We start from the raw sequence: 26,847 nt of genomic DNA, 5'->3' as shown, positions 1-26,847 counted from the left end.
GTCTCATTTGACTGTTTTGATGTGCTATCATTTTATTTTCCCACCAGCACCCTCTGCAGCATGACCGGCTCCTTACGATGCTGCTCCTCTAGCGAAAGCCGTCTCCAGGTTGCGTCCATATCATACACACACACGCACATACAAACTCAACCACCTACACATACATACACACAGTCCTACACACACATACACACGAACGCCTACACACACACGCGCGTACACACACAGCACTGCATACACAACATGCACACACATGCATACATACACACACACACGAACGCACCCACACACATGCGCTTACACAAACACACACGCGCATACACACACACGCTCGTGATTGCGAAAAACATAATTTGAATTTAAGATGCCAAAAATTCAAATTAATTTTATTTATTTTTTTTTCTAAAATTTTTAATTTTAGTTACTTGTTTCGTTGTTTCTATGAATCATCTAATGAATATGCAAAAGCTGGAGAATTTCAGTCTTAAAAGAGCGAAATATTTGGTTTTGAACCTTAGGGTAGCCTTTCACTAACGCACGTACTTTAAATAATAGAAATTGACTGGGGTGCTGTGAGAAAATTCCAATTCTTCTAAAGGTGCAGCGAACCGAAAAAGTTTGAGAATCCCTGCTTTAAAGAGTATTGCATTTCGCAACTCTGTTACCACATTGTATTTTGCACTACTGTTACAGTATTGTATTTGTAACAGTATTAGACATAGATTTGAATTCATATAATTGGAAAAAATACAAAATTGATTGTTAAAAAAATGCTTGTTTTTGATCCTTGTTTTTCTCATTTCATTTTTTTAATGAAACTTTTTAAATGAATCTGTGCAGGTGTTAAATGATGGTACAGTAAAACCTGTAAAGTTGACCACCTGTCTATGTTTAAGTTGACCACTAAAGTAGTGCACCGCAAGTGGTCAAATTACACAGGTTTCACTGTAGCTACATATCTTCCTACTTATGCGGATTTGTTACCCTTTTATAATCGCTGCGTGTTCTCTGTCTATATTGCCTCTTCACATAGATAGCACTGGAGATGTGGTTAGCATTAATTGCCCGACATCGCTTCCGGAAGCAAAACACTCGCATGAAAAATTATATTGTTTCTAGTTTTCCAATCTATGTTTATGGGACGAAGTCGTTCAGCCAGAAAAACAAAACAAATCAGTAGGAAGACTTGAGAAAATTGCTTAATGAAAACCACCTGCTAAAGGGTCACAGGTTGGAATGCGAGAAAGAGTTGCAAAACGAGAGTTGTTCCTGTGGGATAGCAAATACGTCGGTCGAAACTAGTGGGCTGCATGAGTTGGTGGAATTAATTTCCAGGAGATGACGCACACAATGTAATAAATCAACAGCAAGATTCTTTTGATTGAATACTACTGCTAAAACTTCCAGTTTATCCGGAAAATATATATATATATATATATATATATATACAGTCGGACCTCCATATATCGAACTTCCACATATCGAAATTTTCTATAGATCGAAATCCCAGCAAATTTCTATGTTCATTACATAGAAAAATTGTTTCTATATATCGAAAAGATCTCTATATATCGAATTTTTTTCGAGACATTCGTACATTTTTTTTTCTTCTTTAGACTGTTTGTCTCATGAAAAATAAAGGTTAGGGGAGAAAATTATGTTCACTAAAGGGTTGCTACGAAACTCATAAGGAATCTGATGTTGAGGGGTGTGTAGATAGGTCGTTGTTTCGTTCTAGAGTTCTTAAATTCCCTCAAATTTATTTCAAATACCATCTTAGTTGTAACCAGTAACATTGTAAAATCAGTTTCAAGTCTGTTGATTATCGTTCCTAGTCGTTTTAGCTGCAGTAAAAATCATTCAAGTTAAGTAGATTTTTTACTTTTCTCTCGATTACATTGTCAAAACGAAACTCCCCTCATGTTGCGGATCAAGTTGAATTGCCGAAGAATGAAGATGCACGAAGGCACAAAAATGTAATTTCTGTTATATTTTTAATTATTAACTTTCATTTAATCCGATGCTCGTATAAATTATGAATTAGGTTTCATACGCAAACATTAGCTTTAATTTTAATGTTTTAGGAGATTTTTAAGATAAAATAAGATCGTTTCTATGTATCGAAATTTCTATATATCGAATTTTTTTCCGGCAATTTGCTACTTCGATATATGGAGGTCCGACTGTATATATATATGTATATTATATTTATTCGTCGCGCCGCGCCGGTCTGCTGTATGCAAGGTTGCCAGACGTCCCGGATTTCGAGGGACAGTCCTGTATTTTGAAAAATTCTCCCGCGTCCCGGAGGACTTCACTACGGGACGGCTAAAGTCCCGTATTCTAGCTGATAACAATATTTTACAGAACGAGACATTATTTTATGGGGAAACAATAAAGTAAAACAAAAAATGAAATAATGAGTTCTAAGAAAATCATGTGGCAGCAATCTCAAAAATAGTTTTCGTTTTGATTTGGTTTGTTTTAGTGGTAGACTATGAGGAGCCGTAAGGTTGCTTTTTCTTTGCTCATTGACTAATGCTGGAAACATAGTCTGCGCATGCTTCGTCAGTCAATCGCAATAAAAACGATTTTTATAAGCGACATTTTGCGAAATTTAAAGCTTTGTTGCGAGTGAATTTTTCAGACTTATCATGAATACACGTCTCAAAAATACCCCCCCCCCCTTTACTCCTAGAAGCTTGTCCCGTATTTACTGTTCTTAAATCTGGCAACCCTAACTGTATGGCAACATGATAAAAAAATAACAAACGAGAACTTGATCTCAACATGCGCTTTATTTGCTGGCTATTTTCTGCCGTTTCAACTTCTGAAATACTCGCGCATAGTCTTACTGGAAACTGAGAGAAAATAAATAAAATTATTGCTACTTGAAGTGTTAAAGTTGAAAATTTTATACTCCGGATTTCCATTTCAAACTTGTCCTGCGATAGGTGAGCAGAGTGCGGAGTAAATGCAAAGTTAATACACTGAATTGGAATTATTTGTGTGAACTAATATTCAGACTAACACGGAAAATAGGAAAACATGGGTAATTGAACAATAATTATCTTTGTATATCGTAAATAAAAACGAGCTGATGTGTGCCTCACATGACTTCCTTTTACTCCAATTTAATGTAATTTTCCCATTATTGGTAATTTAATGTGATTATATAGTTTACTCTCTAAATATCACCAACAGTGGCCGAATTGAAATTAGATTTAAAAAAAAAAATCGCCAAATTTGTCGCCAACTTGGCGACAAAACTCTGGCGACAGGAGGGCAAAAGACTCCCTTAGAAACACTCGAATGCAACCAAAAGGGCAGGTGCACAACTAGATCCCACTAGGAGTACACGTACCAAATTTCAACTTTCTAGAATATACCGTTCGAGAGTTATGCGACGTACATACGTACATACAGACGTCACGAGAAAACTCGTTGTAACTAACTCGGGAATCGTCAAAATGCATATTTCGCGTGTCTATACGTTCTTAGGCATTTATCCACGTGTGGTCGAGTTGAAAAAATAAACTCAACATTCATTCGGGGGTGAGCAAAACGGAAATTAAGGTCGATTTTTGAGTGAAATTTTTTTCGCGAATACAATACTTCCTTTTTTGTAAAATGAAGTAATAAATAAATAAATAATCTTTTCTCCGTAGTCGGTTGATGTGAAAGTGAATCCTACTTCTTGGAAGGACACAAGAGCTACTCCATGTATCCTCGATCAAATATTCCTAATTAAAAAAAATATATATTTGCGTTACAAACTCCGTTACTCAGGGCCCATAGGAAATTAGCTGCATATTTCATGTATGTGCTTGTTTACCAAATCCATCTATCGTATAATTATACCAATTTTCCATCTTCATCCATTCGTATTCCTAACTTGGTAGTGCATGCATACCCGGATAACACTTGAATTGTTTTAAACTAGTGGTGCCCGCTCGACTTTGCCGGTCGTAAAAAATTAAAAGATCATTTGGTTCGCCTGTATATTTACAAATAATGGTTGGTTAATCTCTCGTCAATTTGCTCGCCCATGTTACGGTTCTACGTCATGATAATTTGGTAATTTACTCGTCCACGTCATGATAATTTGCTCGGTAAAATGTTCTTAAATTTGGAATAAAAAAAGAATAAAATCGAATTTTCCAAAAATCACTTCGAGGTGCACACCCCCATGCTACAAACTAATTTTGTGCCAAATTTCGTGAAAATCGGCAAAACGGCCTAGGCGCTATGTGCGTCACAGAGATCCTGACATCAATACAGAGAGAGAGAGATCCAGATATACAGACAGAGAGACTTTCAGCTTTATTATTAGTAAAGAAGTTATTTCTAGCTATACAAAACCGGATAATCAGAAGATGTTCAAAAAATCACGGATAAGCTGCAACATGGAACACGAATATTGCATGGAGCAAGCTGCAACATGGAACACAACATGGCACACGAAACAGTGTTATAACCCAAAAACATGAAAATAAATCTATGCAAGTCATCCGAGTGTGACCAAGTAGATCTTACATCTCCCAAGATAACCAATCTTTGCATCAAGAGGATCAAGGTTCCTTACAACTTCAAAACAAGTGTAGACAATTTTTTGCCTGTTTTTCAGCACTATAACATCTGTTCTAACAATGTCATGTTACATGTTTCAAATAGTTAAAATATATGTATAAAAGAACACATTTCACTCAAAAAAAATTTCCCCCAGTCCTTGCTAATGCCCTATCACTCTCTTTCCGTTAAGTTAGTGCCTAAAACACTAACTACGATCATAATCACTTTAGTCAGCGTGTTTAAACTGGGTATATTTGAACTAAGGCTACTATAATTAGTCTTAGTAGGGGCTTTAGTTGTTTGAATAGAATAGCAGGTTAACTGGTGACTAGGCCAGACGCGTTCTATAAAGCTATCGATTGATGAAAACATCCTTTGGACACTCACCGCACAAACCACTGACCAGTGATGCCAGATTGGGAGAAATTTCCCCATTTTGGGGAAATCTGGTGCTCTCTGGGGAAATTTTGGGGAAATGAGTTTTGAGGGGAATTCTTTGGGCAAAAAATTTTTTCTTGGGGAAAACCTGGGGGAAAAAAACCTTGGGGAAAAAAGAATTTTTTTCGTATTTAGATTTGCGTCAAGAAGTAGTAGTTACATTGTTTGTATCAAACAGCGTTGGTTTAGCTTTGCTCAACTTTATGGAATCCACATTTCGCATTATGTGAAATATTATGCTACGGAATTCGCATTAATGTTCTGCGTGAGTAACTAGTTGATACGTGAAACAGGTAAAAATAAGTGTGATGAAGAATGTTCTTGGATAAATATATACAAAAATCATAGTTTAAATGTATATACAGAAGCAGAGTAGTAAATGCAAGTAGAAAAAACGTTTAGTTATTTCTTATCTCTCGGTCAGGCGCTTGTATTTAGAACTAGTGGTACCCACACGGCTTTGCCCGTAGTAGAAAATTAAAAGGCCTTTTGGTTCCCCTGTATATTTACAAATAATGCATGATGAATTTCTCGCCAATTGTCTTGCTCACGTTACTGTTCCACGTTATGATAGCTTGGTAATTTACTCGTCCATCTTATCATAATTTTGCTCGGGAAAATGTTCTTAAAATTGGAATAGAAAAAGAACAAATTCAAATTTTCGAAAAATCGTTTAAAGGTGCACACTCCCATGCTACAAACTAATTATTTGCCAAATTTCATGAAAATCGGCCGAACGGTCTAGGCGCTATGCTTGCCACAGAGATCCTGACAGACAGAGAGACTTTCAGCTTTATTATTAGTAAAGAAAGATAAAGGAAAATAAAGATAAAGAGGACAAAAAAAAAAAAAGTTGGGGAATTTTATAAGAAAATTTGGTTATTTGAGGAAAAAAAAATTTTCAAGAGGCAAAAATATTAGAGGAAGTCGATTCATTTTACGAAAATATTAGTGGAAAAATAATTTTTGAATTTGGGGAATTTTGATAGAAAACATCGCTTTTTGGGGAAAAGTTGGAAGGGAATTGGGGAATTCTGGATTTGACCATCTGGCAACACTGCCACAGACGTCATTAAATCAACTGACTGGTCAAACGGTTACTCTATTCGAACAAACCCATAATCTTATACATAATGTGGTTTTTATTTAAGTTTATAAAATTGAAACATTAAAAGCATTGAGATCTTACCTTTGATTCACTTGATTCAACGCTTGTAGAGGCTTCATTATTATCTCGCTGGGAATCCAATGGCGGTTTAGATCCGTTCAACAGAATACTTCCAAACGATGTCAAAGTCTGCTTTCCTTTTGACGCGTCACTTGAATTTTTAATTTCTTCACGCACACTTAATTTGTTATTTATTTTCAAATTGAAATCAGGAGGCGGAGTCACTGGTTTCACAGCATTACACATTTTAGGACTAGATTTCGTTTTCAAATAACCAAACCCGCCATTATTTTTGATAGTTGCTTCTGGGAATCTGGCATCATCTCTCAGAAGAGCATCGCCATTTTCTCGTCGGCCATTTTTCAGGCTCATTCCATTAGTCTTCGCCACGTCGATACTGCCATTCATTCCCCCGTCATGGCAGCAATTTTTTGTTTCGCTCGTCCTTGGCTGCGAATGAAAAGAAGTTTCGATCTCTGCACCATTGTTGTTGCCATTTGATTGATGAAATGTTCGGAATGTAGTTAAACTCCGCGGATCGTCCCAGACGTCATTCTGGAAAAATAGAAAAGACAAATATTAGGCATTAGCGACACAGTCACAACATTCTTCAAATGTATTTCTGATATTTGTTTGTCACTTCGCATGTATCTTTTGATACAAAACAAGTTGAGTTGAGATTCTATGAAGAGTTTACAATCCATCATAATACTTCAACAGGCCCGGATCTATAGATTTTCGGCCCCCCTGCAACAAAAGCTGTAGGGCCCCTCCCCAGAGGATAGCAGTATATATTTGCAACATTAATAAGTCTTAGTACTACTTTTGTTTCAATTTTTTGGGTCGTTAAGCCCCTTAAGAACGAGCCCCCCCCCCCCCCCGCATTGCGTGTACACAGATCCGGGTCTGTACTTGAATAGTTTACGCTGAAATCCATCCATTCGTAGGTATCACAAACGAATTTCATAACTTATCAAGATAAATTAAACTTTAACATGAGTTGAGAATCTTTAGAAGATGCAATCAATTCTTTCAAACAATGTGACACTTCAAGAAAGATTTCACACGCCCACAATAGAGCCACACTATATAGCAACTATCGCCCACGTTTAATAAGAAACATGGGCGATAGTTGCTATATAGTGTGGCTCTGGTAAGTTGAAGCTTGATCTTGACAATGTAAACTTCATTTTGAGGTGATAAGGAAAGGTGATTGGCGTTGAGTTGGGTTTCTTTCGTAGTGGTGTTGCGAAGGTACTCCAACTTAAATACAAGTCAAATAACACTTCTCTTTTTCATTCAACTTCCTAAAAATAGGTAAACATGGATAAGGTCAAGCCTCAACATATCAGAGCTGCACTATACTTAGGAGTTAGGACAGTTTGGAAATGATTCTTTCCATATCAAAGTCCCAGTAACATCGTTAAAGAATTATTTTCAATGTTTTCAAAGCCACGATGAAGATTTGCTGTTCTAAAATACAGTCGAGAAATTAATGTGGATTAGATAAACGCTAACAATCGGAGGAACTCGACTAAACCGTCATATAAACTTTTTTATGCTTAGGTTAACCTTCAGAAAGCTTTTTCTCTTCATAAGCGATTGCAGTTTAATTTGATCCTGGAAAGAACTGTTAAATGAAAGCTAAATCAATGAAACGTACATTAGTTTTTATGTTTAGGACCGTATAAAATATGTAACATGTGTATACAGCCGAGTGGAAAATTGGTTCAGTACCGCTGGCGTAGAGTGATCATCCATTTTCTCTCCATGCGGATTAACCTTTGCTGAATTATATTAAACACAGCCATGCTCTTTTAAATTTACAATCAACGGAAAACATTCACTCAGATTTTTTAAGGAGATTTTTAGCATAAACAAGAAAGTATTTCATTCCCATGAGGACCTTCTGTGAAAAGATTTTGCCTTCAAAAACTTTTCACTTCGACATTGACATCCCTACGGTTTCCAACTGGTGAACAGACAAAATCTGAACTTCTCCTTAGAAAAAGTTACTCATATTTAGATTGTCAACAATGTGAAGCAAAAGCGAATAGTTTGTTTTTAAGAATTGCCTGAACAGTTTGTTCGTATTTTGAGAGCAAAACAACTTGTTGAAAGTGATGAAGCTCTTAACTAATTTCCATCTTTTCTAGTTTATGTTTTAACATAAATAAGTCTTCCTTTCGATTATTCATTTTCCTGATCTGGAGCAGATCTTGATTCTCTTGAAAGTACTGCTGATTTTTATCGCACAGCGTTATTTTGGGAATGGCAAGTGGCGATGAGATTTTGTCGAGAAAGTATAGGTACAGTCTCGCTCCAGTCAAAATATACTTGACCTTGGATGAGCTCATTTATATTTGGGTTGGAAGAAGAGAAACTCTCAGATTGGTACAACGTCAATGATCGTAATCGGTTATGGAAACCAGTTTTCCTTCCCCTATTTTAACACATGGAACCAGTTTTCCGTCACCTATTTGAACACAAGGTTTTCAAGCTTCATCTCAAAGCAACATAAGGTTTATTTTCTTGTGCATCTCTTGCACGTGCTTTGAGATAAAACATTAAAATTTTGACTTAAACCCTTGCTAATGATTTCCAAATTTCGAGAATTCAACTTTCATTTAGCAATAATTTGTCTAGTGGAGTGTATGTGCAATAATATACCGAAATAAAGTAATTTAGCAACATATTTTTTTAATGTGCAAACAAATTACAGTGTAAACTTTTAAATTCGTATTGCTGCTTTAACTGGTTTGATTCTAAGTCTAGCTATTGCAATCTGAACTTGTTTAAAACGACTCGCTTCTAAAGCCATCAATGTATTTTACGACAACCTGAAAAACTTCCATGCGAAATATTTAGTTTTCCAATAAAGTATATAATGATCAAATTCTAAGAACATTGTTACATAAGTTTCGCCTTAACGTGTAATTTAAAATGTCTTTCTTCATTTTCTTTTCGAAGAAAGACAAAATAACAAGGTAGACGTACAGATTCTTTCTTCAAACGCCTTTCGCGGAGCATAATCCCATGTATCTATCAACCTAATCATTTATTTGTGTGGCTTTCAATTGAACAATAGCCGGCGGATACATTGGAAACACGGTTCGGCACATGACAGTTTTTTGTACGAATTGCCAGTTGAGGATCACTGCGTGTGTTAATCCGTTGATTAGAGGCAACTTTTTCAAGCAAACCCAGGTTCAACTTTCCAAAATGAAATTGATAAAGATAAAACTAATGGTCTTCTCTTGCACACTCAATGTATTGTTAAATTTCTTCACGTCTTGTTTTGAGACTATAAACAATGCCCACTTAATTTGCTGTGGTAGAAAAAAAAACACCATCATCAGCAACAGTTGTTACTTCTTGATGTTTTCGCAATTGGGTATAAACTTTGTTTTTCATACCTCTTTACGTGCTTTTGAAAGTTAAGAGAGTCATTTATACAGTAAACTCCTCATTAATCCGGTTCCTATTAAATCGAACTTCGCTTAATCCGGACAGCCATTTAGACGTACTTCCAAAAGAAGAGTTAGGCGCAATAAAATATTTTTAACCGACTTCAAAAACGGAGGTTATGATTTCGTCTTGCGGCTTTTTAGGTATGTTTTCGTATTATTCTAAGATTACTGGACCGATTGGAAAAATTTTTTTTTTTGTTTGGAAGGGTATACTTCCCAGATGGTCCCATGGTAATTTAGTCTGGATCTGATAAGGGGTCTCGGAGAAATCCAAGAAATTTTGAATTTCACAAATTGTGACTAGATTTAATACGTTAACAACTTTGTTTATTCATATTCATAAAATTTACAAAAACGTTTAATCATAAAATTCAGTCATTATTTTGACAAAATGTTGAAATCTTACTCCGTGAGATTTAAAATTTTCATTTACTTCCAGTCTTTCGATTATTCACAAGAACATCGCATTCCCAGTCAATTGGCTAAATCCTATATTCATTCAATATGATTATCAAGTGATTACAAAACATTTATTTTCTGACATTTGGTGAAAATCAGAAACGTAGATAATCAAAAATGACATTGTTAGTTGGCGAAAAATCACCTTTTGATGATAAAAAACTAAATGTCACAGAAATTTTTTTAATCATTTTTATTACATTTAAAAGTACACAGCAAACTTGAAGCTTTCACTTTGCCAAGAGCAGCTTGTTAATCTTTATTACTTCGCCATTTTTAGCTTCTGCTCGTTTTATGAGAGAAAATTATAACATTTTAACAGCAACAAATGAGCTTCGAGACAATCTTAAAGAATTTATGCATCATAAAAGTACAATTAACGAAAACAAAGGAGAAAAATGAACACGTCTAGGAACATTTAACATGGTTCGCCTAGTTGGTGATTAACATTCTAAAGACAATCGATTTTTTTTTCAATGTGCAATATGTTCTTCCAGCCACTATTTTATTTACATTCATCTTTTTATAATCTTTTCCAAATCAGAAGAAACAAAGAAGTTCTTCATCATTTGCGACCACGGAACTGAGATTCAAAAAGGAAATTAATTACCGAAACAAAAAAAAAAAAAAGGAAAAGTTACAATACAGAGGTCCAAGCTCAGAACAATGGGCTTTTTTTGTCAAAGGAATTTCTTTTTTAAGGCATTCGCTAGATTTTAATTAGTTAAACTTCTTTGGAGATGAATGTCAAGACATTGCTGATTGCGTAATCCTTCTATTAAGGAGGAAAAAGTTTTTATTTCAGTATCTTATGTTCCGCGACTGTTATTTGGAAATTCTTTCTAAACTAGAAAATCGCCCGTCAAGGTATGATGGGTGAAAATTGCTTTTACATCTGAACAAAGCAATTGCCTATTTGGTGATAATTTGATAGTTGAAATTTTAACCCTAACTCCAGTGGATAGCTTTAATTATTGATCACTTTTTCGTTTCTTCATTCTCCTAAAATGACAGTCTTACCAGTAAAACAGTGAAGTTGCCGGATCCAGTTCAGCCTTGTCAAACTAAAGCATTTCCCTGCATATCAAACATTGCCAAAAAATATTATCAAATTATCATACTGGGACGCAAGTTTCATTGTTGGTGACATCAGGAGCGTTATTCGAGCAGTGAGTTGGCTATTATGTCCGTTTAGCCGTTTATTTATTGTCCGTTATCCACAAGGAGGCACCTGACTCCTCCTTCGTCACGTGGTATCCGATGATTCTTTCGCTGTTTCGGCAGAAAGTTTATTCGGATCATAGCATTTTGTTGTAAAAGCAGCGGTTTTTAAAATGTAAGAACAACTAAAATGACAACAGACAAGTGATGTAAAGGACACTAAGACTTTTTTGCCCATTAAAATACATGCCCAAGTTAAGGCTTTTTAGTTGTTCATTTAGAAGTGCGTGGATCGCTTACCGATCACCCCCGCGTAAAATTAACTCTGCGTTCGCGGAGGCGGGGCGAAGTGCTTTCTCATGAAAAAATTCACAATATATGAAGATCGCGCGAGTTTCATTGTTGATGACATCAGAGCGTTACTCGATCAGTGAATTCGCTATTATATATATATATATTAGGGTGGTCCTTATTTTTGAAGTTGCAGATATTTTACGCGACGCCCCCTCAATTTGTTCCATTGTACAAATAAATGATCCTTGCAAAATTTAAAGTCAATCCATGAATATTAACACGTGCCCCTAGGGCTCCCTTTTTTGAATTTCGAAGAAAAAATTATGGATTTTCTCATTTTTATGTAAAAATATTCTAACGTTTTATATTTCAAGTAAATTTGAACCTCAATAGGTGCTGCTACTTCCAGACCGATCATTCTCTCACTTTCATTCTGTAAAATGTAACATGTTACAGAGAATAAAATGTGCACCAATGGCCTTGGGTCAAGCGTACCGCTCTTCTGCGCTAGTTCCAACCAAGCGGCAGGGGAACGTTTCTTCTCATCAAGATGGACACAAGGGATTCTATAGGCCATTAATGAATGATCTTTGACAACAACAAATTGCCTCCTCCAGGCTTTGATGGTGTTGATTTACAAAATTCCCTGTGTATGTAATAGGTGCTGCAAATCGAGTCGCAAGGTTTCAATGCTATAAATATAAGTAATTGCAATTATATTTTAATCCGCTGTTTTTTAGTTATAAACATACCTAAATGCTTATGCAATTTTTAATTTTTAAAATATAAATTTCGAAAAATCCTCCTAATTCATTCGATTACTCCTAACATAAAAATATACTGTGTTTTCCATAGCTAAAATAAAAATTATATTACATTACATTTGGATATATATTACATTTGGATTGCAATCATCATGCACTTGAAATCGTACTGCAGAGTGTGTCCTAAAAGAAGTTCTTGCCTTTCTTAGTTCTAGATCAGATATTCAATTATTTAAGCGCTTCAAAATTTTGCGGAAAGATCTCCATCATTCAGAATTTATAACATTTCAATCAAGTACACATACCACTTCAAGTCTAAAAGACGAAGTTGATGGCATATTATTGTTTGTAAAAAGCGGAATTGAGAAAGATTACAGATAATTCTCTTAACTTGTAATAATATTTCCTGGTGACTTTCCTCCTGCAGGGATATATTTTCGGCAACTTGGAGCTTATCCCTGAGCCACATGGGTGGCAAAAGGAATTTTTGCTTGAAAATTTGTATATTTAGGAAACAATTTAAATTGAGCTTACATGAAAAGAAAGCCTTTCAATGCTGTTTTACAATTAAATGCTGTATGAAGATATGGTTTTTCGCAGCAAACCAATCGAGGTCCCTTTGAATAATATAATATGTCTGAAAAACTAGCAGCGTACAAAATGACGACAAACATGCAGCAGAAGCAGTGATTGGAAAATTCATAAATCACTTATGGTATTTAGGGGATAAACTAGTAGCTTTGTCCGGATTGGATGAAGGAATTAACTTTGAAGCTTGGAAAAGACTAGTCCAAAAAATGCTTGTGATAAGGAAGACGTGCCTGATGACTGTTTAAGATAACAGTAGATGATTTGGAATACCTTCTTACTAAAGATCTTCCTCTTCATAGAATCAATTACGAGTCAATAAAATTGTTTGATAAGTTACAAATACTAAAAGATTTTTTCCTATTTGATCCTGATTCACGGCAAAGTGAAGGAAGTTATTTAAAGGGAACAGAGATCGTTAAAATACTTAAAATTGTGAATGTTACAACTGAAAGAAGAGCACAACATCAATAGAAGAATTTCACAACTAATTTACCAAATATGAGTCACAAAGCAATTTATTTTACAGACAGTCCAAGACTATCGGAAAAAATACACACTTTCGAGATACATTGAGAAAAGCGTACGATTAAGGAAAGTTTCTAAAGCATTATTTCATTCTTATTCAACGTAAAATCTTTAGATGATATAAAGTAATTTAAAAAATTAATTTTAGTGCTACCTCAGTGTAAAAATATTTTGTAAACCTAGGAGAAACGATGTACTGGGTCTGAAACAAAAACTCGGAAGATTTGTGAGAAAATATCAGAAGTGTTGAAGTTCAACGGCCTAGGGGCACGTGTTATTATTGACCGATCGAGTTCAAATTTTGCACACGTTACTTTTTGTTATAGTGTCACAAAACTAGGGGGCGTCACTTGTTTAATTCCGAAATATATCACCAATAATACAAGGGTGCCCACCTGGGGCGAGGGGGGGGGTGCCATGGACTGTGCCACTGAAATTTTTAGGGGGGTTTTGAGAGGGGTTTTTTTTTTTTTTTTGCTTTTTTAGGGGGGGCTCTTGCTTTTTTGGGCGGGAGAGGTCTTTGCGATATTTAAGGGAGGGGGGTGCGCACTTGCTCTAAGGGGGAGGGGGAGTTAGCACTCCTGAATAACAAGCTATTATTGGGACTGCGTGCGAGTACATTTCTGAGGCACGGGAGCTGGGGATGAAAAACTCTCTGATTTCATTTCTTTCTTTCTCTTCAAAAAAAAAAAAAAAAAACATACAGTACATAATTTGAAGTGAAATTACCCTCACAATTTCTCTATTTTAAATTGCCCTATTCCCAGTCATATTTTGACAATTTGTTCTATATTTGACGGTATAAAACGGAGGAAACACTGTTGAAGCTAGAGCGTATAGATATTAAGAATTAATAATTATGAAATCTATTTAAAATAAACCATTAGCCTGGTTTAAAGTTGTCTTGCCAGTTAGGAAACTTTTGAGTCATGTCATAAATGGGATGGAAAAAACATTACTTTAGTAAAAGCAGTGCAATGTATTGCAGCAAAATAACATTTTTCAATGTTGAAGAACATCTGATTGCAATTCACAAAATCACAAGATTTGTGTCATTTAATAATATTGCATAGATGCATAGATCATAGAATATCACAACTGAAGAAGGGTACTTTCAATAACTGTAGACATAGCTAGGGCCGCCGAGAGCCAATGCGGACCTCTTGTCAGTTTGGTCGCAAGCCCCCCCCCCCCTCCTCCCCTCCCACAAAATTTGAACTACTCTGAATACGATCCGGGTCCCTAGTTTCCGATTAGGCTGACACAGCCTCTCGGCGGCCCTGGAAATAACTTCCAAACAGAAACTTCAGTATGACTGAATGATGCCATGAGCGGTGTACAATAGTGTAAACCTTTTTCTTCGTAAAATAAAGGGGTGAAAAACTTATTTCATAGCCTCAGCGGGAGAGCGCAGCACAAACATGAAAAAAAAAAAAAAAAAAAAAAAAAAAACCGAGATGGCGCAAGACTTACCGATGTCACTTATATGTAACCTCAAAAATTTTTTAACATCTTCCGAAATTAAAAAAGGATAATAAATCAAGAAATTCCATTAAGCAAAACAATTTCCCATTAAGATGTCCCAGATTAAAAGTAAAGCGTTGAAAAGATATTACGGGAATTTCTCAGCCTTCGGAGAGAAAAACTCATTTATGAAATAATAGTCAGTGCAAAAGACAAGAGATAACGATTCACACTTCGGTGCTCGGGCACAATTGTTGGAATGTCGGGCTTCAACACTTTGAATCGACATTCAGGAAGCCTTTTGGAAGGGACACGCTTTTCAACCAAACAACGAACGGTTATATACATCTCGAGAAAGATAAATTTTCTGTGAGACGCTGTCAGCTTGTCACAAAAATATTTCTGGATGTTTAAGTCATAAATAATTCATCTGTACGCTCCTGTAAGTAGTGGAACACTTAGAACGTTTCATCTTATCGTAATCACGAGGAAAATGCAGTATTCAGCTGGCTTCGTTTCTTTTTTTTAAACAAATATTTTGGTTTTGATTTTTTGTGGCTGAAAAAGAAATAATAATTTGAGTTTTGACAACTCGAATTCAAACTACATCAATAGTAACGGCACCAGTAACAGACTTGCTTTAGACTTTGCCCTCAGGTTAACTCAATTTTCTGAGCCTTTTGATGTATTTAGACTTTTAAAACTATTTTTCTTTCATGCAACCACATCCATCTAACGTTTGACTGCTTCTGGATCCTCTGAATTAGTTAATTATATTTTTATTTGCTCAATTTCGAAAAAAGGTCTGACCACCAGTAACCCCAACCGACAGTTCTGATGATACCCAGTAACAGATGAGAAAAGGATGAATAATCGACAGAATACCCCTTTTCCCTTCAAAATGTGCAAAAGGTCTTCGTTTTTAAATCTAAAACTTTATTAAATTCAAATAAATATGAAACACCAGCAGACGTCGCAGTAGCTTTTCATACCCTTCCACCACTGCTTGTAAATACCAGAGCTGTGGAGTCGAACTGCTTTTGAGGTAAAGGAGTCGGAGTCGTTCGAAAACATACCGACTCCGGGTTTCTTTTTTTCTTTAATTTTCACTGATTCTCCTCGCATGTTTTAAGAAATTGACTACCAATTAATTTGATTAAATGTATAAAGGACTACTAAAAAGAAAATAATTTTCATTGTTGTAACTGATAGCAACTGTCAGAAAGAAGTTTTGTAGCCTAACATTTTCTAATCACTTTCAAATAAAAATGTTATTAGAAAATGTTACTTTACCCGCCTAAAATTCTTATTATTTAAATTCAGACGTTGTCTGTTACTGGAACATTGTCTGTTATTGGTGCCGTTACCCTACTCCCTCTTTTCCACGAACGTAGTGTAGCGCGGTTCTGATAAGTTGAACTATGACCTTGATAATGTTTACCTCTATGTGGAGAATCCAGTGAAAAAAGGGCATGCTATTGGCACGGATTTGAGTTGGAATACTTGTGAGAAGCAACTACGAAAGTAACCCGACTCAACTCAGCGCCAATTGCCTTTCTCTATTACCCGAAAAAGAAATAAAAATATCCAAAGTCATAGCTCAACTTGTCAGTAAATACGTTATTTGCAAACATGTGATAATTTAAGAACACAAGAAGACGCCGGTTCTCTTGGTTCTCCCTGTATGTTCCGTCCTGGTCCGGTCTTGAAGATGTCGAGTTTCTTATCTCAAAAGATACTTTAGGTGATGAATGACTATGGAGATAAAATAAGAACGTAGCATATGTTCTCCTAGAACATTTCTTTTCGCTCATACTTCTTAAATAGGCCTTTACTTAACAAATACTCCTATTTTTTACCCTTCCTCAAACTTCGGTTGTAGACGGTTAGAAATATAAATACGTACTGTCGCTTATTTTTTATTTCAATTGATTTTTTTTTCTTCTTCAGTTTAATTGTTTACTCAAACCTAAAACCGCATTGAGGAAGAAAAAAATCCGCGAAGTAGCCCTACAAGCACCTAATACTTTTATTTCAGTAACGGAACAATCCCGAATTATGATTCTTCTTGATAAAACTTGAAAAAAAAAAAAAAAATCATAAATAAATAAATACATAAAACGTATGTTTTTACCCACAGGCTAACGTAGAACTAGGATTTAGAGCTGCATAGGGTTCCACAAGAACCAAGATGTACAAGTTGATGCTACAAATCTCATTGAAGCGCTGCTACCAATTTCATAGTACCTCGATCAAAATTTGTTGCTGCAAGTGTTGTTTTCGTGACAAATGTTTGGAAAGATGCCATTAAAAGGTCATTGTTGCATGAAACATATCGTGCATGATGAAATACTTACACAACATGTAAGTTCAAATACCAAATTTAATGATCTCTTTAGTTAATGCGCAAAATTGCTATTGGAGGAGTCGGGGCTGAATGGGACATCAGGGAAGGGGACAAATGTTCACACAAAGAAGAAAAAACTTTGTTTTATTTTGTTTCAGCAAATTTTTCATTTGTTACAGCAAATAGATAACTGTTTGGTATTACAGTTGGACCGCGATTTAACGAAATCATCGGGACCGAAACTTTTATACGTTAAATCGGGGTTATTGGTAATATCGGGGTGTGAAAAAAAAAATAATAATTTGAATTCTGAAATTTTGATTTCAAATTATGTTTATCGCAATCACGAGTAGCGACAGGACACTACTCATTGGTTACTACCCTACTCATTTGTTTCCAGATACGGCTCCTGTCCCTCCAAACCTAATTCTCCTCTTGAACGGAGACGTGTGTATTAATTGTGTATGTGTAGGCTTTTGTGTGTGCGTAGACCTGTGAGAATGCACGTTGGCGTGTGTGTATGTGTGTAAAGGCGCGTGTATGTATGTGTGTGAGTACGTATGTGTATGAGCGTGTGCGTGTGTAGGACATGGACGCCACCGACTAGGAGCGGCTACCGGGGAACGGAGTCGCGTCTGCAAGTGACGGTGGGGGTTGAAAAAGGCACGGACATCAAAAATGGTCAAATGAGAACAATAAGCAATCGTGATTGTTCAAAAATTGCACTTAGCAAATCTAAAAGCCCTAATAAGCAACTGCGCAAAAATATCCATAATTAGAAAAAAGACTTTTTACTCAGTATCCCGTGACTTACTTCACTAGTTAATTTGAAGTTTTCAATACTGCTCAGTAGATATTTGATAATTTCCTTAATATTTGACTCGAAGTAGTTCTCTTTTGACTTTATGGATATAAGAAAATACTATACCATTTACAGCCTGCTGCATGAGATATGTTTTTAGTTTACAGGACATGTAAAGCATTTGAAAAAGTAAGTTTTAATGGGAGTTTCATTATCGCTTTCTGCATCAGAATCGCATTTCGTTGGTTTCCCTCTCGCCCGTCAAAAATTGCTGATTCGAAGAAAAGTCTTTTTCTGCTTTGGACAATATGGATTAAGTCATTTGGAAAACAATACAAGTTAACAAAAAATAAATTTTTCGGCTGCTAAAATAATTCGTTAATTCGGGGTTTAATATCCGGTAAATATGGGCTTTAGTCTTTCTTTTAGTTGGGAAAGAAGAAAAATTCGCTAAATCGCGAAATTCGTTCAATAGAGGTTTGTTAAATCGGGGTGTTTAGAACAAATAGTAAATGGAATATATTGAACTAAAAAACATTTAAAACTTTTTTTTTTTTGGGGGGGGGAGGAGAGAGATAAATAGGTAGCGAAAGAAAAGTTCTCACACGGCGAGTTGTCAGGTTATTAACTTTGACGCAAGTTCTGGAGGGTTAAGACGTATGCTACAGAGTTATCTATTATTGTTTGCAGCTTTGCTGCAATTTTTTGAAAGTGTTCTATACTTTCAAATAAATGTTTTGAAAAAACCCATTGACGACTTCTTATACAATCCAGAAACGTGCCTCATTAATTTTATTTAAAACTCACAAAAAGCGGAGAAGACAGACACAGCCGCCCCGTTTCTCAGAGATATCAATTATGTTCTCAACTAGAACTGTAGAAATGTATACATGAAGTTGAAAAGAATGAAGTAAAAAATTATGCAGGGTGCCTGAAAAATTCTTGACACATTTTTAAAAATTCATAGAAAGCAATAAATTGTCATATCAACATGTGGTTTGCTCCGTAATATTTCACATGTTCAAGGATTTTTATGACATCGTAAAAAGGGGGGGGGGGGGGAGAAAAGAGAAAAAAGCGTAATTATAAGCAATTTACATTGGTGGCTGAATCGTCACAGTAACAAAAGCAAATTCTTACTGTGACTATATGCCGTCAATGTAAATTACTGATAGTCATACTTTTTCTTTTATTCCTCTTTTTTTTTGCGATGTCATAAAAAAATTCTTGAATCTATGAGGCATCATGGAGCAAACCACATATTGATACGAAAATTTGTTGCTTTCTATGAATTTTTTAAATTGTGTTAAGGACTTTTTGGACACCCTGTATATATAATTTACTTAACTGAGCTACTATTCACTCTTCGCATGGCTAAATTTCTGCAGTAAAAAATGTTTTCTTGGTGAAATTATTTTCCAAAACTCCTGTTAATGTCTGGAGAAAAACAAAACGAGCAGTTTTGTTTCTAATTATTCTCCTGCATTCCCAGATGCTTAAAATTGTTTATTGTTAGATACAAGTTTCTCCTCTAATAACGACCCTCCTTTTTTTTAAATATAAAACTCTGAATTTGCTTTTAAAAACCAACACTATTTTATAGACAAAATGAGGTAAAATTTAAAATATTAAACAGCAGGGGTGCGCCCCTCCCCCAAGTTCAATGGCAAAAATCCCCCTCCCCAATTTTGATGACGCAGCTTGGTCCATAACCCCCCCTCCTGCGGGCACCCCTGTGAAATAGTTCATCGAAAGAACAGGTAACTATACAGCTTCGTTCCGGATGGACGAACTGTAACAATACAAGAGATAAGAGTTTTATTTTTGCTCACAGGAGTCTTCAGAAAGCAATAAAAATTTTCAATAAAAATCATAAATGAAACATTTTTCCACTGTGATCGCCATATCATTGTGTTTGACTACGCAAGCGTTACGCATTTCACTTGTTGTTCGGCATGTATTGAAAATATGATAGTGCGAAAAGATTTCTTCCTTGAAGTAGGTTTCTAGGTCTATTCTCAACTAGTGGCATAATCGAGAACTTTTGATAATCGAGATCTCGGAAATTGAGCACGTCCGATAATCGAGTGATTGATGATCGAGATCTTTTGAAATTGAGAACTCGAGCAATTGATAATCGAGATTATTTGAAATCGAGAACTCGAGATTTGATAATCCAGAACTCGAGATGAGATAATAGAGAACTCGAGAAGTGATATTCAAGAACTCAAGATACGATAATCGATAAATTGAAATACGATAATCGAAAATTTCAGATGTGATAATCGAGAACACGAGATTTGGTAATCCAGAACTCGTGATAATCGAGTTCTCGGGTGATCATGAATAATCGAGTGATTCGATTATGAGAACTCTATTATGCCCATCACTATTCTCAACTAAGAAAGTTTCAAGTTCAAAATAGAGTAAATTTAGGCAACAATGTTTCGTTTAAATTAAAATAATTGAGGCTAGAATTTATCTGTCAACGCTCAGGGCCACCGACAGCCATAGTGGGCCTCTTGTCACTGTGGTTGCCGGGACCTCCCCCCGCCCCTTTATAAAACTTATATTTTGACTCCAAGTCGGGCCCCCTCAAGAGCCGGTCCTCTAATTTCCGATTAGGCTGACATGACCTCTCGTCGGCATTGTCTCCTATGACAGAGCAAATGCACCGCTTTATATAAGTACTAGCAGTACCCGCACAGCGATGCTCGTGATAAAAATTTAATGGAAGTCTGTTGAATAAAACAAATTGACGCCCCCTCCCCCTCTGATGTGAAATGATAATTTTTCTTTGTATAAAATGCGTACACACCTTTTCAAAAAAAAAAAAAAAAACTACTCAAGTTTCTTTGGAATTTAAAACTTTTCATCAAATCATTAAATTAGATTTACAGTTGCTTTAAAACTCTTTTTAGCGAGTGAAGCCGTTTTTAGTGCAATTTAAAATATTTCGCCAAATAAACAAAAAAAAAAAAAAAAAGGCATCAAATAATATCTTTCAAATGTATAAATAATTCCGCAACTGTACTGTTTATCGCCAAACCGCCCAGCAACCACGCTATCATAATCCATCCGTCTACCGAAAAAAAAAAAAAAACATCCCGTGGAACATACAAAAATCGTCAGAAAAAAAGAAGACAATGTCGTACATTTTTCACTTGGATAAAAACAAATCAAAAGTTTTTTTCTTTTTCTTTCAAAACAAATCGCCAAAACAAGGAAATTACATTTACCATTGCTTTAAAAAAATAATTCTAGACTGAACTGCTAAGCGCCTAACGCGCCAAGCGACCACGCTACCGGAACCCAGCCCTTTTGCGAGTGAAGCGGATGTTTTTTCTTTAGCAATAATAAATGTTTCGCCAAACAAACAAAAAAGTATAAAATCACATTAATAGTAGCTTTCAAATCTTTATATACTAAGAGCTGCTTTGCCCGGTCTACCTTGTGACTAAAAATTGTGTCAAGTGACATATATTCAACAGTCAGGCTTAAAAAAAAGAAAAAAAAATACCATGCAAAATTACCTTTCCAAACAATGACGACAAATATTAAAATACTTTTAAGAAATTAAAATGCGAAAGATGTATTTTAAAAGCGTAACCATGGAAACACGAAATAAAATAAGTTTGAGAAATTAAATGCAAAATATGGAAAGAAACAATGAATTCAAAAAGCGTAACCGTGGAAACGCGAAAATAAAATGGTTGACAACCTGAATCAAAATGACATTTTTCGAACTTGAGTTAAAAACGCTTGTAACTTATTTTCCTTTGAAGATAGAAGCTATTTTTTTCGACCACAGGTCGAAACAGATCTGGAGTAAAATGCGTCGCTTTTTCCAATGGTGTCAAAAAGAAAACTGTGGGACAATTCCTTCACTTTTTACTGATAGATTTAATGAAGAAAGTAATGCCTACATTTCAGCTAAGAAAAAAAAGTTCGAGCTAAAAATGCAAATTACTCCCGCCGTAAGTTAGAGCCTTGAAACAAATTGTTTAGAACGCAGAAAATTCTACCCTTTTCAACGATATATAATATTAATATGTGCAAGTAATTTTTCCCTCCCATATTCGTGAACATAGTGAAATTTGGGCCTAAATTGGAATAAAAAAAGACCTATTTATCGGATTTTTTTCGAATTGTAGCCTATGTCAACAGTAAGAAAGCACTTTTCATATAGTGAAGGAATTTTTGAAATAGGTACATTGGTTCCAGAGATTATCTCGAACATATAAACAGATGCTGGTATTGAGACAGAGTGGCGACAGTAACTGTAAAAAAAAGTTCCCTGACTTTTCCCTGATTAAGTTCACCAAATTTCCCTGATTTACATTACCAATGATAATGGTTTCCTTTCTTTGCTCTACTTGAAATCCATTGTATGTTTGTATAAAATGCAGTATTTTAAACGTTTTAAGTTGTGTAAAGTTGTTGAACTAAAGATATATTTTTAAAAAATGCTATTTTCTTTTAACAAAATGGTAAAAAAAACCATCAAGTCAATTTTTTTTGAAAAAAAAAAAAACCCCGAAAAAACAGTATGTTAAACTTTTCTACATGGAAAGATTATAGAAAATTAATAAAAAATACTCTTTGCTTCCAGAAACCACTTAGCATAAGAATTTTAAGAAACTATTAAAATCACTCTTAAAAACATGTGTATTAATGGTAGAACTAAAAAGTAATTGAAATAATGTTGAACTAAATTTTCAAACAGTATAATAATTGTTGCAAGAATAACAAGTAGTAGTGAAACCATAGAAGTAATGTAATTATTCTTACATAACTAATTGACATATTTATACAAAACAGATGAAACCTTTTGACATCAATTCATAGGGGGTTTAGCTTTTCTCTAATCAAGAACACAGGTTTTAATGAATGAATACAGCATTTTAACAATAATAAATAAAGATATTTGCTTAAGTACACAAGTTAATTCTATTTCAAATAATTTCAGTACGTGACGAAAAAAATCTTAGATTGCTTTTGTAACAAACAACTTTGAAATGCAAGAAAAAAAAGAGAAAAAAAGCTAATTTCAAAATATATAAAAGAAGAATACAACTTGGTTATAAAATAAAAGAATCATTTAAGTCTGAAGAAAAGAAAACCCTTATGATCTGAGGTGACAACAAATAGTATAACGGTAAAAAACAAAGTTTTTTTGATTGAAAGTTCAATTTTAGCAATAAAATTAAAAACGCGAAGAAGTAATAACTTTTAAGCTTTTCTCAGTATTAATTCAAAAACCAAAGATTTTCTTCTTGAAATCGTTATTACAGTACACTAATCACTTCGAGACAATGTAATAAAGGCAAAGGAGCTAAGACATTAATGGCTCCTTCTTTGCCTGTATGGTTGTTTATTTTACGTCGCATTGAAAGCGTGAAATGAAATTTCAAGCTAGGTAAAATAAAAACCTAACAGACACAGAAGCAATCTTAGAAAATTCATCCTGTGGTTAATAAGTAAGATTCAATACTTTGACGTTGAGGAAAAAAGATGCACAAAAATGCGGCAGTGTATAATCGCACCTCATTAATTTTACTTTTTTTAACAGATAATTGGCAGAAAATGCGTAGGGAATTAAAATACTTAATTTTTGTAAAGCAAAAAAAAAAAAAAAAAAAAAAAAATCTTCATAAAATCAATTTTCCCTGATTTTTTGTTTTTTTTTTTTCGAAATTCCCCGATATTTCCCTGACTTTTCCCTGATCTCCCTGATTTCCTTGATCTGTCGCCACCCTGTGAGATAGTAGTTACTAGTGATGAACGGAATACCATATTTTGCCGAATATCAAATATTCGGCATCTAACCGCATGTTCGGTTGAATGCAGAGTATTTGGTGAAAAACATTTAATAGGGTACTAAGATTGCTATAGGCTCTAAACTGAAAATAGAGAATGCCTAATGATCTTGACCCATATTTTACCACTATTAAACTTAAATTACAGTTATGAAGCTAATTAGTTCGTTTTCAGATAATAGAAGTTTGATAAGGTGTAAAATATAAGAGATTAAAAATACTGGAAAATTTAAAATCCTTTATTATTTCCTTTTATCCATCCACTATAATATTAAAATCTGTTCGCGTCCGTCCTGTCTGTCTGTCCTGTCTGTCTGTCTGTCTGAAGATCGATCTCCTCGAGAACCGCTGCGAATCGAGAGTCGAACGAGATACCGATCAATTCGAAATTTTCGAAAGAAAACAATAGAACCAATCTCGTAATTGTGCGACTTTAATTAGCGGAGATATTAATTAAAACGTTAATTAACATAACGTTATTCAGGAATTTTTATTTCTTTCCTGTTGCCATTTTGCGTATGAGCAAATAAAATTCTAATAATTGTTTTAAAAGAGATTTTTTTGGCTGCTGTCCAAATCTTAAAACAACGTTTCCATCCCGAATTTCATTTCAAATTAGTTTAAAATTGGTTGTTCTATTCGGATATAGCCTTTATTTTATCGTCTGTCCTTTTTTTATTTTTTTACATTCAACGTTCTTAACTCTTTTCCTCATATAAAAGTTGTTTCTTTAGCTGTTTATTGATTGTAGTGTAAGTTATCATTCACCGGCCTCATATTTTGATACATTTAGGATGTGCGACCTAATTATGTTTTATTTTGTTGAACTTTTTCCCGTTACATGGGTGAGTTTTCGAATTGCAATAACTTTCTTTTTCTTTCCTGTTTCTATTTTTGAAATACAGTTTGTATCGTTAAAAGAACATGTTAAATCAAGATTGTTTGGAATTTCTTTAAGTGAAACAGAGTTGAACAAAAAAAAATGTTTTTTTAAGGATTTTAACTAAAGCTATCTTGGAATCTGATGACTTGGTATTTAATTAATGCTTATTGGTATTTATTTAGTCTTGGTGCTTTAGTTTCACATAATCAATCAAAATGTGTGTGTCATTTTATGTAAAAAGATGATCGTAATTGTACATAAATATTTCAGATATAGTCTATCAGATTTAATTCAGTTTAAAGTGACCAGAGATTATAGTTGATAATGCATATATTTTCATCTTTTGTGCTAATTGAAAATACTCATAACTTGTATCATTGATAACTATGATTAACGTTAAAAGAGAATTTTGACAAAAAATATGCTCTACTGGTGTTTTACAAACCTTGCATTACGCGTATTTATTTACTTCTTAGCGCTTTAGAAACTGATGTCAGAGTAATACAAAAACATCAATTGGACATCTCTTTCATTTTTTAAGTAGCCCGTGCAACGCCGGGCACGCAGGCTAGTCTATTATTAATTACCATTTCAAACTTTTCTGAAATGATATTAATTGTTATTTTAGTTGCCTATTTCAAAAAAAAAAAAAAAATGATTTGACATATTTATGAACATTTAATATTATTAGTATTTTTTTTTCGGTTTTGTTTTATATCAAAACCGAGAGAGTTAGTAAGAGTAAGGTTAGTGCAATGTGTCATAAGATTTCAGAAAAAAAAAACCAAATAAAATAATTTTGACATTTGAGAGTTTTCTTTTACATTGCAATTACTTTGAAAAGGAAAAAAAAAGTAAGTAGTAATTAGAACAATTTTGTGCGATAACACAATACTATAACTTGTATTCATTGTATACAAAACTATGTGTTTTTTTTATACCCATTGCCAAACATTTAAATTTGTTTGCTATTCGTTTGCCTAATATTCAAGTGATCTTTCGAACCGTATATTCGGTTTCAAGACAGCATACCGAATACCAATCGAATATTTGGTGCACTATCGGTATTTTTATTCGAAGTTAAAACAACCAATTTCACTAGTAATTCAAACATCTTCAGTGTACATAATAGCGAATGATCGAGTAACGCTCCTGATCTCATCAACAATGAAGCTCGCGCACAACAGCATGATAATTTTATAATATTTTTTGGTAATGTTTGACCATGCGGGAAATACTTGATTTTTACAAGGTTGTACTTGATCCGGTATCTTAACTGTTTTACTACTCATTTTAGGAAAATGAAGAAACGAAAAAGTGGTTAACAATGAACACTGTCTACTGGAGTTTAGCGTTAATTCACTGGAGTTACGGTCAAAATTTCAACTATCAGAATATCACCTAAGTGGCAATTGCTTAGTTCAAATGTAGACGCAAGTTTTACCGTCATACTTTGACGGTCGATTTTCTAGTGCCTTGAAATAATTTAAAATTTCTTTCCTAGAGTAGCATAAGACAATAATCTCATAAAAAGTGTACAAAATTTTAATCGAAATAATTTTTAAATATTTTCATGAAGTAGCATGAGACAATTTTCTCTTAAAGTGTTTCAAAATTTTGCTGGACTCGGGTGTGAAAAATTACGACAGGGCCAGAAAAAAAAAAAAAAAAAAAACTGGACGACTAATTTTCTCAACATTTAGTATTTCTTTGGTCGTTGTTGCTCCAAAGAGTAGATATAACATATAACATTACTCATTTAAAAGTTCATTAATGAGATAAAAATGGTAGAGTAAACAGGATATCCAAGTTACGGTGTTTTTCGCTTCCTGGATAGCATTAGTTCTTTTTAAAGAAATTACACAAAAATGATGTCATTTCCGAAGCAAATACACTGAAACAAATATGAAACTCAGAAAAGACTTTTGATAAGAAAGAAACGACTTACCGCAGCTATTGCCCCAAGAGGAGTTACTACCTCAGATGACGTAGTGTGTGGCATATTGGTTCAGTTCAAACTGAAATATGGACACATTCTGCATCATCTACAAAAGGAGATAATAATGTTAACATTCATAAATTTCAGCAGT

At 34.5% G+C, this 26,847-nt stretch overlaps 1 protein-coding gene across 1 annotated transcript in view; it reads right to left on the bottom strand.

Annotated features, from left to right (window-relative positions):
• LOC129222781 (protein PALS1-like) overlaps positions 1–26,810 on the bottom strand; it is a 203,997-nt gene extending 177,187 nt beyond the window's left edge. The window contains exons 1-2 of the mRNA XM_054857318.1: positions 26,706–26,810; positions 6,200–6,733 (exon numbers count right to left, since the gene is read on the bottom strand). Of these exons, the coding sequence (XP_054713293.1) occupies positions 6,200–6,733; positions 26,706–26,759 (588 nt within the window). The 5' untranslated portion in view covers positions 26,760–26,810. The remainder of the gene's footprint in view (positions 1–6,199; positions 6,734–26,705) is intronic.
• Between the last annotated feature and the right edge of the window lie 37 nt (positions 26,811–26,847).

The sequence above is a fragment of the Uloborus diversus genome, chromosome 5 (genome assembly GCF_026930045.1).
Source record: "Uloborus diversus isolate 005 chromosome 5, Udiv.v.3.1, whole genome shotgun sequence".
NCBI lineage: Eukaryota > Metazoa > Arthropoda > Arachnida > Araneae > Uloboridae > Uloborus > Uloborus diversus.
The sequence above is the reverse complement of the archived record's forward strand: the minus strand, read 5'-3'. Positions and strand labels throughout refer to the sequence as shown.